General features: G+C 39.0%; 1 protein-coding gene across 1 annotated transcript in view; it reads right to left on the reverse strand.

The window, feature by feature from the left end:
* The window catches only part of ACSM3 (acyl-CoA synthetase medium chain family member 3), a 56399-nt gene that overhangs the window by 19336 nt on the left and 20049 nt on the right, over window positions 1–17014 (reverse strand). The window contains exons 4-5 of the mRNA XM_070362924.1: window positions 6292–6499; window positions 1808–1951 (exon numbers count right to left, since the gene is read on the reverse strand). Of these exons, the coding sequence (XP_070219025.1) occupies window positions 1808–1951; window positions 6292–6499 (352 nt within the window). The remainder of the gene's footprint in view (window positions 1–1807; window positions 1952–6291; window positions 6500–17014) is intronic.

Consider the following 17014-nt stretch of genomic DNA (forward strand, 5'->3'; position numbering starts at 1 on the left):
TCTTTTTGCCTTTAGCTTCTCTTCTTTTCTCAGCTATGTGTAAGGCCTCCTCAGACACCATTTTTTCTTTTTGCATTTCTCTTTTTGGGGGATGGTCTTGATCACTACCTCCTGTACAATGTCATGAACCTCTGTTCGTAGTTCTTCAGGCACTCTGTCTTTCAGATCTAATCCTTTGAATCTATTTGCCAATTCCACTGTATAATCGTAAGGGATTTGATTTAGGTCATTTGTGAATGGTCTAGTGATTTTCCATACTTCCTTCAATTTAAATCTAAATTTGGCAATAAGGAGTTCATGATCTGAGCCACAGTCAGCTCCCAGTCTTTTTTTTTTTTTTTGCTGACTGTATTTTCTGTGCTGTGCTTAGTCATGTCTGAATCTTTGCGATTCCATGGACTGTAGCCCGCCAGGCTTTTCTGTCCATGGGATTCTCCTGAGAAGAATACTTGAGTGGGTTGTCATTTCATTCTCCAGGGGATCTTCCCAACCCAGGGATTGAACCCAAGTCTCCCGCATTGCAGGCGGATTCTTTGCTGTTTGAGCCACTGACTGTACAAAGAATCGACTTGATAGATAAAACAAACTGTGGAAAATTCTTAAAGAGATGGGAATACCAGACCACCTTACCTGTCTCTTGACAAACCTGTATGTGGGTCAAGAAGCAACATTTAGAACTTTATTTGGACAATAAATAAATGACTAGTTCAAAATTGGGAAAGGAGCACAACAAGGCTGTATACTGTCACCCTGCTTATTTGCCTTATATGCAGAGTACATCACTGGAAATGTCAGGCTGGATGAATCACAAACTGAAATCAAGAATGTCTGGAGAAATATCATCAACCTCAGATATGTAAATGAAACCACACTAATGACAGAAAGTGAAGAGGAACTAAAGAGCCTATTGATGAGGATGAAAGAGGAGAGTGAAAAAGCTGGCTTAAAGCTTAACATTTAAAAAATTAGGATCATGGCATCCAGTCCCATCACTTAGAAGGGAGAAAAGTGGAAGCAGTGACAGATTTTCTTTTCTTGGGCTCCAAAATCACTGTGGACAGTGACTGCAGCCATGAAATTAAAAGACACTTGCTCCTTGGAAGGAAAACTATTTCAAAGCTAGACAGCATAGTAAAAGAGAAGACATCACTTTGCTGACAAAAGGCCATATAGTCAAGGCTATTGTTTTTCCAGTAGTCATGTATGGATGTGAGAGCTGGACCATAAGGAAGGCAGAGCACCATAGAATTGATGGTTTCAATCTGTGGTGCTGGAGAAGACTCTTGAGAGACTCTTGGACAGCAGGGAGATCAAACCAGTCAATTCTAAAGGAAATCAACCCTGAATATTCATTGGAAGAACTCATGCTAAACCTGAAGCTCCAATACTCTGGCCTCCTGATACGAAGAGCAGACTCACTGGAGAACACCCTGATGCTGGGAAAGATTGAAGGCAAAAAGGAGAAGAGGGCAGCAGAGGATGAGATGGCTACATAGCATCACCAACTCAATGGATATGAATCTGAGCAAACTCTGGGAGATAGTGAAGGACAGGGAAGCATGGCATGCTGCAGTTTGTGGGGTCGCAAAGAGTTGGACACAACTTAGCAAGTGAACAACAACAACATATATACATTTGAGATATAAATATAAATAAATAAATATATATACACACACACTTGAGATATATAGAGAGACTTAACTATATATATATATATATATATATATGGAAACAAATTTAAAATACAAATAAAGGAATCATCATTTTTGTAGCATTGACACTTCAAACTACAGTTCTGTGAAAATACCTTCCATTTACAGATAATCCTAAACCAAAACTGCTGTGGGTGTGTCCAGTCATTTTAGGATATCCACTTGTTCCACTGGTAAAGAAAATGGCCATCATCTCATTGTGTTTTGTCTTCACACAGGTGTGGTTGTCACTGGCATGTCTATGAAGGAAGAATTACAATGGTTGTATATATTAAACACAGTATCATAGACTGTTACCACAGAAAAGGATTTTCTCAGACCTCTTCATCTCATTGATTAAGCCCCAGGGACTTATACTGAATTCCAAGGTAAAAGCCATCTCTCTCCATCTTTTAAGGTGCTTTCTGGAAACAAGCTAAACTTTGCCATCAATAGCCCATTTATACCAGGTTGACTTCATAGCTTTTTACTGTGTGATGAAGAAGAGTGAAAGCATTACAAAAAAACTCAAGAATTTTATCATACCTTCTACAGAAAGAGTATTCTATGATCTTCTAATCATGTATATGTGAGGTAAAATGTGATTTTAAGAAAAATGAGTATGTTAATAGAAGTCATGTGTAATGGTATAAGGCAGGGGTCATTAAACTACAGGCCTATGGGCCAAACATGGCCTGCCTTTTGTTTTCACAGATAAAGTTTTATTGCAACACAACTGTGTCCATTCTTTTACGTATTGCCTATGACTGCTTTCTACACTATGACAGTGAGTAGGTATGATAGAGACTACATGGTCTGAAAATCCTATATATTTACTATCCATCCCGTTTGTAAAAAACCATTTGCTGCCCCCTCAAAAGGATGGTTTTTCTGTTTCGCACAAGAGAGTCTACATAGTTGTGAACATAGTAAGCAAAAAGACTGAAGAGGATCTATGTATCCACTTAGGGAAGGAAGGGTTTCAGTTAAAGAAAGAAAACATTTTGGTTCCAAATGATAATTGGGCTTTTGTATATGTCATACATCAGGGCAGCTGAAAGGAAGTAAACTCTGTACATTTGAGGCTCTAAGAATCATACAGAATTTTATTAGGAAATATTGAGCTGAAATAATGAATCAGAAATATTCAGCTATGAGAACTATTTCTATTTTTAAATCCTAACATAGCTAAACCAAATGTTTAGGCTATGATTCCATAATTTTTTTCATTATAAAGCTAGTACCTATAACTGTGTACCTATCACTTCTATCACAGATATTATTGCTCATGAAACCTACGGAAGGTTTATTGTACCAATCTCTCAGAAGCAGTAAACCTAGCAAGTAATAGTGTGGGCTTAGAAGCTAGACTGCCTGAGTGTGAAACCGAGTTCTGCCAGATCCTAACATTTGACCTTATTTATCTGTCTAACCAGAGAATCCACCTGCAATGCAGAAGATGTGAGTTTGATCCCTGGGTCAGGAAAAACCCCTGGAGGAGGGAATGGCAACCCCACTCCAGTATTCTTGCCCAGAAAATCCCATCCATAGTGTCGCAAAGAGTTGGATACGACTGAAGCGACTGAGCATGAGTATCTGTATATTTAACAGTTCCTACCCAATAGTTTGTTGTGATATTTAAATGAGTTAATATTGAGTTGGCCAAAAAGTTTGAGTTTTTCCATAATATCTTATTGAAAAACTCTAATGAACTTTTTGGCCAACCCAATATATCTGAAGTGCAGTTTTTGGCACATAACCAGTGCCATATAAGTGTTAGATATTATACAATTATAACACTATTTTTATTAGAACAGAATTTGGCTTTTGGTAAGAACTCAAAAGAGAATCCACCTGCCAGTGCAGGAGACACAGGAGACATGGGTTCAATCCCTGGGTTGGGAAGATCCCCTGGAATAGGAAATGGCAGTTTCAGTATTCTTCCTTGGAAAATGCATTGAACAGAGGAGCATGGTGGGCTACAGTCCATGGGGTCTCAAAGAGTGGGACACAACTGAACAACTGAGCATGTATGCACACAACAAATGTTAGCTATTTTAGAAGAGTCATAACAAGTCCCAGTGCGCTACAGTCCATGATACCACAAAGAGTCGGACACAACTTAGCAACTAAACAATGACAAAGAACAAGTCCATAGTTGCAAACTTGCTCCAAAATCATTGAGTAAAGGTAGGAAGCTCATTCTAGAGGGAATTTGCTGTCACCCTAAAGCTAAGATAACCAATACTTGACAAAAAGTTCCAAGTGACCCCTAGAAGCACCCCATATCAGGGCTTGAATATCTGTGTAATAGTTTTATTAATTGCATCTATTAAGTATTCTTCTTACTATAACCTGATAGAAATGTCACTGTCAGCAAGGGAATAATACAGCATCCACAGAAGGATTGATTCTGATTAGTTCCTATGGGAAATGATAATAGCTCTGTGGTTGATGCTGTGATGCACCTCCTAGATCCTGCTGCAGAGTTTTAGGACATGCTTCCCTTCGGGTGCTGAGATCCCTCTTCAGATATTGCCTTGGCTGAAGATAGCTGCCTTGCTCAAGGTCATGCCTCCTTCTAAAGACAGTTCGTACCCAGTTACTGATTAACAGAAGAACTGTACAAAAAAGATCTTCACGACCCAGATAATCATGATGGTGTGATCACTGACCTAGAGCTGGACATCCTGGAATGTGAAGTCAAGTGGGCCTTAGAAAGCATCACTATGAACAAAGCTAGTGGAGGTGATAGAATTCCAGGTGAGCTATTCCAAATCCTGAAAGATGATGCTGTGAAAGTGCTGCACTCAATATGCCAGCACATTTGGAAAACTCAGCAGTGGCCACAGGACTGGAAAAGGTCAGTTTTCATTCCAATCTCAAAGAAAGGCCATGCCAAAGAATGCTCAAACTACCACACAATTGCACTCATCTCACATGCTAGTAAAGTAATGCTCAAAATTCTCCAAGCCAGGCTTCAGCAGTACGTGAACCGTGAACTTCCTGATGTTCAAGCTGGTTTTAGAAAAGGCAGAGGAACCAGAGATCAAATTGCCAACATCCACTGGATCATGGAAAAAGCAAGAGAGTTCCAGAAAAACATCTCTTTCAGCTTTATTGACTATGCCAAAGCCTTTGACTTTGTGGATCACAATAAACCTTGGAAAATTCTTCAAGAGATGGGAATACCAGACCACCTGATCTGCCTTTTGAGAAATGTGTATGCAGGTCAGGAAGCAACAGTTAGAACTGGACATGGAACAACAGACTGGTTCCAAATAGGAAAAGGAGTATGTCAAGGCTGTATATTGTCACCCTGTTTATTTAACTTATATGCAGAGTACACCATGAGAAACGCTGGACTGGAAGAAACACAAGCTGGAATCAAGATTGCCGGGAGAAATATCAATAACCTCAGATATGCAGATGACACCACCCTTATGGCAGAAAGTGAAGAGGAACATAAAAGCCTCTTGATGAAAGTGGAAGTGGAGAATGAAAAAGTTGGCTTAAAGCTCAACATTCAGAAAACAAAGATCATGGAATCTGTTCCCATCACTTCATGGGAAATAGATGGGGAAACAGTGTCAGACTTTATTTTTCTGGGCTCCAAAATCACTGCAGATGGTGACTGCAGCCATGAAATTAAAAGACGCTTACTCCTTGGAAAGAAAGTTATGACCAACCTAGATAGCATATTCAAAAGCAGAGACATTACTTTGCCAACAAAGGTCCATCTAGTCAAGGCTATGGTTTTTCCTATGGTCATGTATGGATGTGAGAGTTGGACTGTGAAGAAAACTGAGTGCCGAAGAACTGATGCTTTTGAACCGTGGTGTTGGAGAAGACTCTTGAGAGTCCTTTGGACTGCAAGGAGATCCAACCAATCCACTCTGAAGGAAATCAGCCCTGGGATCTCTTTGGAAGGAATGATGTTCAAGCTGAAATTCCAGTACTTTGGCCACCTCATGCGAAGAGTTGACTCATTGGAAAAGACTCTGATGCTGGGAGGGATTGGGGGCAAGAGGAGAAGGGGACAACAGAGGATGAGATGGCTGGATGGCATCACTGACTCGATGGATGTGAGTCTGAGTGAACTCCGGGAGTTGGTGATGGACAGGGAGGCCTGGCGTGCTGTGATTCATGGGGTTGCAAAGAGTCAGACATGACTGAGCGACTGATCTGATCTGATCTGATCTGATTGGACCTCTTGCTTTAGCTGGACATAGCTTTGAAGGGCTATCTAAACTCCAGTGATCCCCGTAAGTTGACTGATGGCTTTTTGAAGTATGTGGATGATAAATTTCAACAGCTGCCCAATCCCACATTGTTCCCTTTTCTTCACAGGTATTGGTCCTAAGATAACTTCTTAATTAACTTACACAACTAATGTCTGTCTTATGGTGTGCTTCCTTGAGATCCCAACCTGTGAAAAACACCACCAGTTCCTTGCCTCAGAGCTTTGCACTATAATCACCAGTTGTTCCCTTTGTCTATTATTTTAATTTTCATTTTTCTGGTTAATCCAGGGTAGACTATCTTATCAATGTTGTGTTTCTTTTTAGAAAACTTTTCTACAACAATTATGGTTACTCACTTCATCATCTCCTTTAGGTTCTCCCAACCCTCTCTGGGGCTCTGAGACACAATTAGTTTGGAGTGCAGATTTTCACATTTAGATGCAACAGCATCAACTGCTGGAGCTAAAACTTCATTGGTAATAATGCACTTTGCTTTTGAAGATTGTAGTCGGTAGAGGATGTCTTTTTGGGTCATCTGAGTGGTTCCTGGAATTAGAACTGTCCCTAAAAGAGAAGAAAATAAAGTATTTAGAAAGGATTTCCTTCATCATGTTAATTAAGGTAGTATAGATAACCCATGTATATTCAGTGTTTCTCAGGGTGCTGCTGCTACTGCTGCTAAGTCGCTTCAGTCGTGTCCGACTCTGTGCGAGCCCATAGATGGCAGCCCACCAGGCTCCCCCGTCCCTGGGATTCTTCAGGCAAGACCACTGGAGTGGGTTGCCATTTCCTTCTCAGGGTGAGTTAGTCAATTTTCCAGGCAGGATATCTATTTGTCTTCCTTTCATTACTATACTTTTGCCTTTAAAGGAATCTCAAAGTCTAGGACCCTTTTGATCTAACATGAAAGGATGTTAAATCCTGGATAATTAATTATTTTCTATCTGGAGACCATTCATAACATTTAACTTGAAGAGGGTTTTGAATTGAAAAGTAATATTCAGTTCAGTTCAGTCACTCAGTCATGTCCAACTGTTTGCAACCCCATGAATCACAGCACGCCAGGCCTCCCTGTCCATCACCAACTCCCGGAGTTCACCCAGACTCACGTCCATCGAGTCAGTGATGCCATCCAGCCATCTCATCCTCTGTCGTCCCCTTCTCCTCTTGCCCCCAATCCCTCCCAGCATCAGAGTCTTTTCCAATGAGTCAACTCTTCGCATGAGGTGGCCAAAGTACTGGAGTTTCAGCTTTAGCATCATTCCTTCCAAAGAAATCCCAGGGCTGATCTCCTTCAGAATGGACTGGTTGGATCTCCTTGCAGTCCAAGGGACTCTCAAGAGTCTTCTCCAACACCACAGTTTAAAAGCATCAATTCTTCGGTGCTCAGCCTTCTTCACAGTCCAACTCTCACATCCATACATGACCACAGGAAAAACCATAGCCTCAACTAGATGGACCTTTGTACGTTTATTGAGTACTTGGAGTGTTAGGTGCTGTGTAAGTGTTTGTATATTCTAACATTTAATCTCTACCAAAAACACAAATGTTATTGTTAACTAGAAAATACACAACATAAAAGTTGAGAATTTTGTTTTATTGGGAGGACTTTCTGAGGGCTTTCTCTGATAGCTCTGAGGGACTGCTCTGAAGGGTGAAGGGAGAAGCCAGGATATACACGGGGGTTTGCAACAAAAACCAGGAAGTTGAAACATCAAAAGATTATAATCAATTAGTGCTTTTCTGTGTATGGGAAGATGCAAGAGTCTAGGCTCACTGATCTCATTCCTTTGATATGCACCTTAACTATCTAGGGCTAATCTGTTCTTTTTCAACCTGAGTTCCCTCAGGGCTCATCTCTGGAGGCAGCTGATGGCTTGATGGCCCTAACATCCTTTGTTTGCTAATATGGCAGGCAGCATTCTTAGTCCACCCTATAAATAATTTGCCTGAATCACTGAAGTAGCAGGGGCAGTGCATGGACTGAACACTGCAGCCTGACTTAAGCTGTAATTTAACCACCTTGGTTCAGTGCATCTTTTGTTGTTGTTCTGTTGCTAAGTCGTGTCCAACTCTTTTCGACCCCATGAACTGCAGCACACTAGGGTTTTCTATCCATCACTATCTCCCTGAAATTGCTCAAAAGTTATGTCCACTAAGTCAGTGATGCCATCCAACTTCTCATCCTCTGTCTCCCCCTTCTCTTGCCCTCAGTTTTATCCAGCATCAGGGTCTTTTCCAGACAGTCAACTCTTCGCATCAGGTGGCCAAGTGCCTCTTAAAACATACATTAATTTTATAATTTTTCCAAGGAGAAGGATTGAGGCATTCATCTTTTTTGTGCTTCTGTTCACATCTGCTATAAATTGTACTGTAAGGTACAGTGTAGTAGTCAAGAGTGTGTCCTAGAGACAGATACTCTTAAAGCTTGGTCTTGAACAAGACTACTTCACCTCTGAGAGTCTCAGATTCTGCATCTGTAGAATGGGGATTATAATAACACTACCTTCTTTATAGTATTATTAAGGATTAAATGAGTTAAATTTTTTAATGAGGTAAATTGGAAGTGGTCAAACAGGAGATGGCAAGAGTGAATGTCCACATTTTAGGAATCACTGAACTAAAATGGCACCTGACCCACCTCTTGAGACACCCATATGCAGGTCAGGAAGCAACAGTTAGAACTGGACATGGAACACCAGACTGGTTCCAAATAGGAAAAGGAGTACATCAAGGCTGTATATTGTCACCCTGCTTCTTTAACTTCTGTGCAGAGTACATCATGAGAAACGCTGGGCTGGAAGAAACACAAGCTGGAATCAAGATTGCCGGGAGAAATATCAATAACCTCAGATATGCAGATGCCACCACCCTTATGGCAGAAAGTGAAGAGGAACTCAAAAGCCTCTTGATGAAAGTGAAAGTGGAGAGTGAAAAAGTTGGCTTAAAGCTCAACATTCAGAAAACGAAGATCATGGCATCTGGTCCCATCACTTCATAGGAAATAGATGGGAAAACAGTGGAAACAGTGTCAGACTTTATTTTTTTGGGCTCCAAAATCACTGCAGATGGTGATTGCAGCCATGAAATTAAAAGACGCTTACTCCTTGGAAAGAAAGTTATGACCAACCTAGATAGCATATTCAAAAGCAGAGACATTACTTTGCCAACAAAGGTCCGTCTAGTCAAGGCTATGGTTTTTCCAGTGGTCATGTATGGATATGAGAGTTGGACTGTGAAGAAAACTGAGTGCCAAGAATTGATGCTTTTGAACTGTGGTGTTGGAGAAGACTCTTGAGAGTCCCTTGGACTGCAAGGAGATCCAACCAGTCCATTCTAAAGGAGATCAGCCCTGGGATTTATATGGAAGGAATGATGCTAAATCTGAAACTCCAATACTTTGACCACCTCATGCGAAGAGTTGACTCATTGGAAAAGACTCTCATGCTGGGAGGGATTGGGGGCAGGAGGAAAAGGGGACAACAGAGGGTGAGATGGCTGGATGGCATCACTGACTTGATGGACGTGAGTTTGAGTGAACTCTGGGAGATGGTGATGGACAGGGAGGCCTGGCGTGCTGCAATGCATGGGGTGGCAAAGAGTCTGACACAACTGAGTGACTGAACTGAACTGAACTGAACAGAGTACATCATGCAAAATGCAGGGCTGGATGAAGCACAAGCTGGAATGAAGATTTCCAGGAGAAATATCAATAACTTCAGACATGCAGATGACACCACTCTTATGGCAGAAAGTGAAGAGGAACTAAACAGCCTCTTGATGAAAGTGAAAGAGGAGCATCAAAAAGCTGGCTTAAAACTCAACATTCAAAAAACTAAGATCGTGGATCTGGTCCCATCACTTCATGGCAAATAGATGGGAAAACAATGGAAACAGTGACAGACTTTATTTTATTGGGCTCCAAAATCACTACGGACAATGACTGCAACCATGAAATCAAAAGATGCTTGCTCCTTGGAAGAAAAGTTATGACCAACCTAGACAGCATATTAAAAAACAGAGCCATTACTTTGCCGACAAAGGTCTATCTAGTCAAAGCTATGGTTTTTTCCAGTAGTCATGTTTGGATGTGCGAGTTGGACTATAAAGAAAGCTGAGGGTCAAAGAATTGATGCATTTAAACTGTGGTGTTGGAGAAGACTCTTGAGAGTCCCTTGGACTGCAGGGAAATCTAACCAGTCAATCCTAAAGGAAGTCAGTCCTGAATATTCACTGGAAAGACTAGTGCTAAAGCTGAAACTCCAATACTTTGGCCACCTGATGCAAAGAATTGGCTCATTTCAAAAGACTCTGATGCTGGAAAAGATTGAAGGCAGGAGGAGAAGGGAATGACAGTGGATGAGATGGTTGGATCGCATCACCGAGTCGATGGACATGAGTTGAGCAAGCTCTGGGAGTTGGTGATGGACAGGGAATCTTGGCATGCTGCAGTCCATGGGGTTGCAAAAAGTTGGACACTACTGAGGGACTGTAGTGAGCTGAAGGGTGTTCCCTGGAATAGCAGCATCTACATCACTTGGGAGCTTGTTAGAAATGCAGGATCTCAGGATTCTCCCAGGCTTCTTGGATCAGAATCTGCATTTTAACAAGAACCCAGTGATTCATATGCATATCAAGGTTTGAGAAAGTGAATTAGATGATTTTTTAAATTCCAGTAACATTGGTTTATAACATATGTTTTGTGTACACATTTTAATTTGACTTAGAAATTATAATTTGACTAATAATTGTAAATTTACTTATAATTTGACTTACATATTGACAACATTATAATTTAACTTATAACCAAAGACTAGTTTCCATGCTCATCTTACCTCCTTTACCCATTTCTCCCACCCCAGACCCCTTGCCCTTTGTAACCACTATTTTGTTCTCTGAGTTTGTTTTTGTTATTTTATTTTTGTTTATTTTGTTTTATTATTTGTTTTGTATTCTACATATGAGTGAAATCATATTGTATTTGTCTTTTTTGTCTGCCTTATTTCACAACTTTGCCTTATGGACTCTCAAGGTCCATCCATGTTGTTGCAAGGGCAAGATTTCATTCCTTTTTATGGCTGAGTAGTATTCCATTGTGTGTGTGTGTGTGTGTGTGTGTGTGTGTGTGTGTGTGTGTTTAGTTCTAAATTTTTTGAAGAATTTGCATACTTTTTTCCACAGTGACTGCACCAATTTACAGTCTCACCAACAGTGTATGAGGGTTCCTTTTTCTTCACATCCTCTCTGTTATTCCTTGTTTTTTTGACGATAGTCATTCTGATAGATGTGAAGTGATATTGTGGTTTTGATTTGCAATTACCTGATAATTCATGCTGATGAACAACTTTTCATACAGGTGTTGAACATCATATATATTCTTTTGAAAAATGTCTATTCAGATCCTCTGCCCATTTTTTAACTGGGTTGTTTGTTGTTGAGTTTCATGAGTTAACTTTTTTTTTTCGATGGTTTTGGCCATGCTGTGCAGCATGTGTGATCCCCCAACCGGGGATCAAACTCATGCCCCCTGCAATGGAAACACAGAGTCCTTCAATAGACCACAGGGAAGTTCCATGAGTTAATATATTTTGGATATTAACCTTTTATCAGATCTGATTTGCAAACATCTCCCATTTGGTAGGTTTTCTTTTTTGTTTTGTTGATGGTTTTCTTTGCAGTGCAGAGCTTTTTATTTTGATGTAGCCTTGTTTTTTTAATTTAGCTTTTGCTTCCCTTGCCTGAGGAGACATATCCAGAAAGATATTGCTAAGAAAAATGTCAACAAGCATACTGTCTATATTTTCTTCTAGGAGTTTTATGGTTTTAGTTTTTACATTCATGTCTTTAATCCATTTTGAGTTGGTTTTTATGAATGGTGTAAGATAATGGTCTAGTTTCATTCGTTTGAATCTTTAGGGTTTTCAATGTATAAAATCATGTCATCTACAAATAATGACAATTTTACTTCTTTCTTTCCAATTTAGATGTGTTTCGTTTCTTTTTTTGCCTAATTGTTGTGACTAGGAGTTTTAGCACTATGTTGAGTAAGAGTGGTAAGATTGGGTACTCTTGTCTTGTTCATGATCTTAGAGGGGTAGCTTTCAGTTTTTCACCAGTATTATGTTAGCTGTGGGTTTGTCATAAACGGCCTTTTGAGGTACATTTGTTCTTTCCCCTTTTTGAGATTTTTATCATAAATAAGTGTTGATTTTATCAAATGCTTTTCCTGCATCTGCATCTATTGACATGATCATATGATTTTTTTTTTTTTTTTTTTTTTTTTTTTTTTGCCCTGTGGCTCTTGGGATCTTAGTTCCCTGACCAAGGATTGAACCTAGGCTCTTGGCAGTGAGCAAGTAGAGTCCAAACTACTGGATCGCCTGGTAATTCTCGATTATATGATTTTTATTCTTCACTTTGTTAATGTGGTGTATTACATTGATTTATTTGCAGATGTTGAATCATCCTTGCATACCTGGAATAAATCCCACTTGATCCTGGTGTGTGATCCTTTTAATGCATTTTTGTATTTGGTTCACTAATGTTTTGTTGAGGATTTTTGCATGTATATTCATCAGAGACATTGGCCTGTAATTTTCTTTTTGTGTATTTTCATTGTTTGATTTTGTAATCAGGGTAATGATGGCCTTGTAAAATGAGTTAGGGAAGCATTCCCTCCTTTTCAATTTTTTTGAAATAGTTTAAGAAGTGCATGTGTGTGTGCTAAGTTGCTTCAGTTATGTCCAACTCTTTGCAGCCTTATGGATTGTAGCCTGCCAGGCTCCTCTGTCCATGGGGTTCTCTAGGCAAGAATACTGGAGTGGGTTTCCATGCCCTCCTCCGGGGGATCTTCCCAACCCATGAATCAAACCTGCATCTCTTAAGTCTCCTGCATTGGCAGGCAGGTTCTTTACCACTAGTGCCTCCTGGGAAGCCCCATAGTTTGAGAAGGATAGCTACTAAATCTCTGAATGTTTGATAGGATTCACCTGTGAAGCTGTCTGCTAGAGGACTTTTATTTTGGGGAAGATTTTCGATTAATGTTTCAATCTCCTTACTAGTAATCAGTCAATTCAGATTTTCTATATCTTCATGCTTTAGTCATGGAAGATTGTAGGATTCTAGGGATTTATTCATTTATTTTAGGTTGTCTAATGTGTTGGTGTATAGCAGTAGACTTCATAGTAGACATAATCCTTTGTATTTCTATTGTATCCATTGTAATTTACCCTCTTTTGTTTCTAATTTTATTTATCTGAGCCTTCTATTTTTTCAGAGAGTCTAGCTAAAGGTTTGTCACGTTTATCCTTTCAAAGAACCAGCTCTTAGTTGCATTGATCTTTTCCATTGTCTTTTAAGTCTCTATTTCATTTGTCTCTGCTCTAATTTTTATTATTATTTTATTATCATTTCCTTTCTCATACAGATTTTGGGCTTGCTTTGTTCTTTCTTTTTTTCTTTTTCTTCTTTTTTTCTAGCTCCTTTAGGCATAAGGTTTAGATTATTTGAGGTTTTTCTTATTTCTTGAGGTAGGCCTACATGATTCACTCTTAGTACCACTTTTGCTGCATCCCATAGATTTTGGTATATCATCTTTTTCTTTTCATTTGTCTTTAGGTATTTTAAATTTTCTCCTTTGATTTCTTCATTGAGCCAATAGTTTTTAAGTTGCATGTTTAGTTTTCACATATATATGATTTTTCCAGATTTCCTATAGTTGATTTCTAGTTTCATTTTATTGTGGTCAAAAAAGATGCTTAATATGGTTTTAATCTTCTTGATTGTATTGAGACTTGCTTTATGACCTAACATGTGATTTATCCTGGAGAATGTTCCAGGTGCACTTCAGAAAAATGTGTATTCCATTGCACTGGATGGGCTATGCTATATTCATATAAATCTATTAAGGTTATCTGGTCTGATGTTTCATTTAAAGTTAATGTTTTCTTATTGACACTCTGTCTGAATGATCTGTCCATTGATGTAAGTGAGGCATTAAAGTAGTCTTCCACTATTATGCTCCTGTCAGTTTCTCCATGTAGGTCTTTATATGTTTTGCTACTCCTGTGTTAAATGTGTATGTATATAGATACATACAGAGAGATAGACAGACAAACAGATAGATAAATATAGATCTATAGATACATAGATAGATATAAATTATTTGTGTCTTCTTGAGGGATTGTTCCCTTTGTCATTATATGATGTCCACCTTTATCTCTTCTGGCTTTATATCTTTTGGCTTGAAAGTCTGTTTTCTCTGATATGAGTATGACTACACCTACTTTCTTTTGGCTGCCATTTGCTTGGAGTATCATCTAACATCCCTTCAATTTGAGGCTATTTTTGACCTTAGAGCTGAGAGAAGTTTCCTGGAGGAGGTATAGAGTTGGGTCTTATTTTTAATCCATCCAGTTACTCTTTTTTTTTTTTTTTTTTTACTTAATTTTACTTATTTTTTAAATTAAGAAAATTGTTAAAGTTTTTACCAATTAATCTACATTTAGGGTAATTATTGATAAATGAGGATTTAGTACTGCCATTTATCTTTGTTTTCTGGTTGCACTATATCTCAATAGTCCTTTTACTACCAATAACGTCTTGTCTTCACTGGGGGGTTTCCCTGATAGCTCAGTTGGTAAAGAATCCTCCTGCAGTGCAGGAGACCCTGATTTGATCCCTGGGTCAGGAAGATCTGCTGGAGAAAGGGATAGGCTACCCACTCCAGTATTCTGGCCTGAAAAATTCCATGGACTGTATAGTCGATAGAGTTGCAAAGAGTCGGACACGACTAAGAGATTTACACTTTCACTTTCTCTTCATTTAGTTATATAGTCTGTCTCCTTTCTCTCTTCCCCTTTTATGTTTCTATTGTCTCAAATTATTTTGTTGTTTCAAAATTATCTTTTTGTGTTGTGAGGTCATTATCAAATTGAAGTAACTGTAGTTATTTTTTATTGCTTTCCTCCATTAACCTTTATGCTATAATTGTTTAACAACCTATTCTAATGTACAGTTGCAATTTTCTGATTCTATTACCTTCCTCAAGGTTTTGTGTACTTCTGCCCTTTTGTTTTTGGTAGAAGAGCCTTTCAACATTTCTTTTTTAAATTAAAGTTTAGTTAATTTACAATATTACATTAGTTTCATGTGTACAGCATAATAATTCAGTATTTTTGCAGATTATACTCCTTTATGTTATTACAGATAATGGCTATAATTCCCTGTGCTATACAGCATATCCTTATAGCTTGTGTATTTTATACATTATAGTTTGTATCTGTTAATCTCATGCCCCTAATCTGTCCCTCCCTCTCTGTTTTCTATCTGTGAATCTGTTTCTATTTTGCATACACATTCATTTGTGTTATTTTTAGATTCCACATATAAGTGATAACATATAGTATTTGTTTTTCTATGTCTGACTTATTTCACTAAGCATAATATTCTCTAGGTCCATCTATGTGGCTGCAAATAGCAAAATTTTATTCTTTTTAATGACTGAATAATATTCCATTATATATCTCACATCTTCTTTATCCAGTTATCTATTGGTGGGCACTTGGGTTGCTTCCATATCTTCCATGACTTTGTAAATTGTGTTGCTATTAACATTAGGGTGCATGTATCTTTTTTCTGAATTAGTGTTTTCATTTTTTCCAGATATATACCCAGGAATGGAATTGCTGGGTCATCTGATAGTTCTATTTTTAGTTTTTGAGGAACCTCCATACTGTGGCTGTACCAATCTGAGCTCCCACTAACAGTGTACAAGGGTTCCCCTTTCTCCATATCCTCTCCATTTGTTATCTGTAGGCTTTTTGATGATAGATATTCTGATAAGTATGAGGTTATATCTAGTAGTTTTGTTTTATAGTTTTCTAATAATTAGTAATGTTGTGTGTCTTTTCTGTGTCTGTTGGCCATTTGGAACTGGCACTGTTCCATTTGAATGTGTGTTTTCCTTCTTCCTGCACCAGACCTTTGCCCCAAAGGTCGGAAGTGATAAAGGAAGTAGGGCTTGTGTGTCTAGAGGTCCAGTGTTCTGTCTATGTAGGTGTCTGGGGCTCCACTTAGATGTAGCCTATTGTCATGTCTTTTCCTGGGTTGTGGTTTCCCTATATCTAGTGCCATGCTGTGGTGTGGAATGAGCAGGAACTGGTCACCTTGGACTGGGGTGCACAGTGAGGTGGTCTCAGAAAACCTGGTAACCCCTAGGGCAGACCTCTCTCTGCCCTGCCCAGGGACAAACCAGCATCTGTGTGCTCCTCACGAGAGGAATCTAAGCTTCTCCAGCCTTTCTATCTGTACCAATAGTTCTCCAAGCGGCTAGTGGGTATTGCCTCCTCCACATGGGTCCCCAGGGCTGAGATGCCCAGTCTGTGACTTGACCTGCTCACTCCCTAGGGCAGGTGTCCACCCAAGAAATCTCCTTTTTCCTCTAAGTTCCCTTCCAGGAGCACAGGTCCCAACTCAATCACTTTTATTCCCACCCTATCCTTTTATATGTATGTCTTTCTTATAGCCTTGGTTGTACAGAAGTCCTGCCAGTTTCCAATTCGTTTTCAGTGAGAATTTTCCACAAGTAAATGTATTTTTGATGTGTTCATGGAGGATATTACTGCCATGTACTCTTTGCCATCTTCAAGAAGCCCTCAACATTTCCTGTAAGGCAGGTGTAGAGGTGATGAACTCCCTCAGCTGTAGTTTTTGTGCAGAAGCCTCCTTATGTTTCCTAATGGAATCAAATAGATCTCTTAGAAATTCTGCATTAAAAAAAATAAAACTTAGTTATCCTTTCTGGTCTGGATCATTTCTAGACTTCTGAAGTCATGCTTGCTAATTCTTTCTTCTTTATGGTCTGCTCTATTTCCAGTGCTTTCTATTGCATTATTTATATCATTTATTGAGTTCTTTGGCTCTAGAAATTCTGTTTGTATCTCTTTTAGAGATCCAACCTTTTGGTAAAATATTCCTTCTGTTTTTATTCTATTTTATTCCTGAGCTCCTTGAAATGACTTTCTGAGTTTTCTTGTGCTTATTGACAGCTATTTTGAATTCTGTATCTGATTGCAATCT

Source organism: Bos mutus, chromosome 25 (assembly GCF_027580195.1).
Source record: "Bos mutus isolate GX-2022 chromosome 25, NWIPB_WYAK_1.1, whole genome shotgun sequence".
In the NCBI taxonomy this organism is placed as follows: Eukaryota; Metazoa; Chordata; class Mammalia; order Artiodactyla; family Bovidae; genus Bos; species Bos mutus.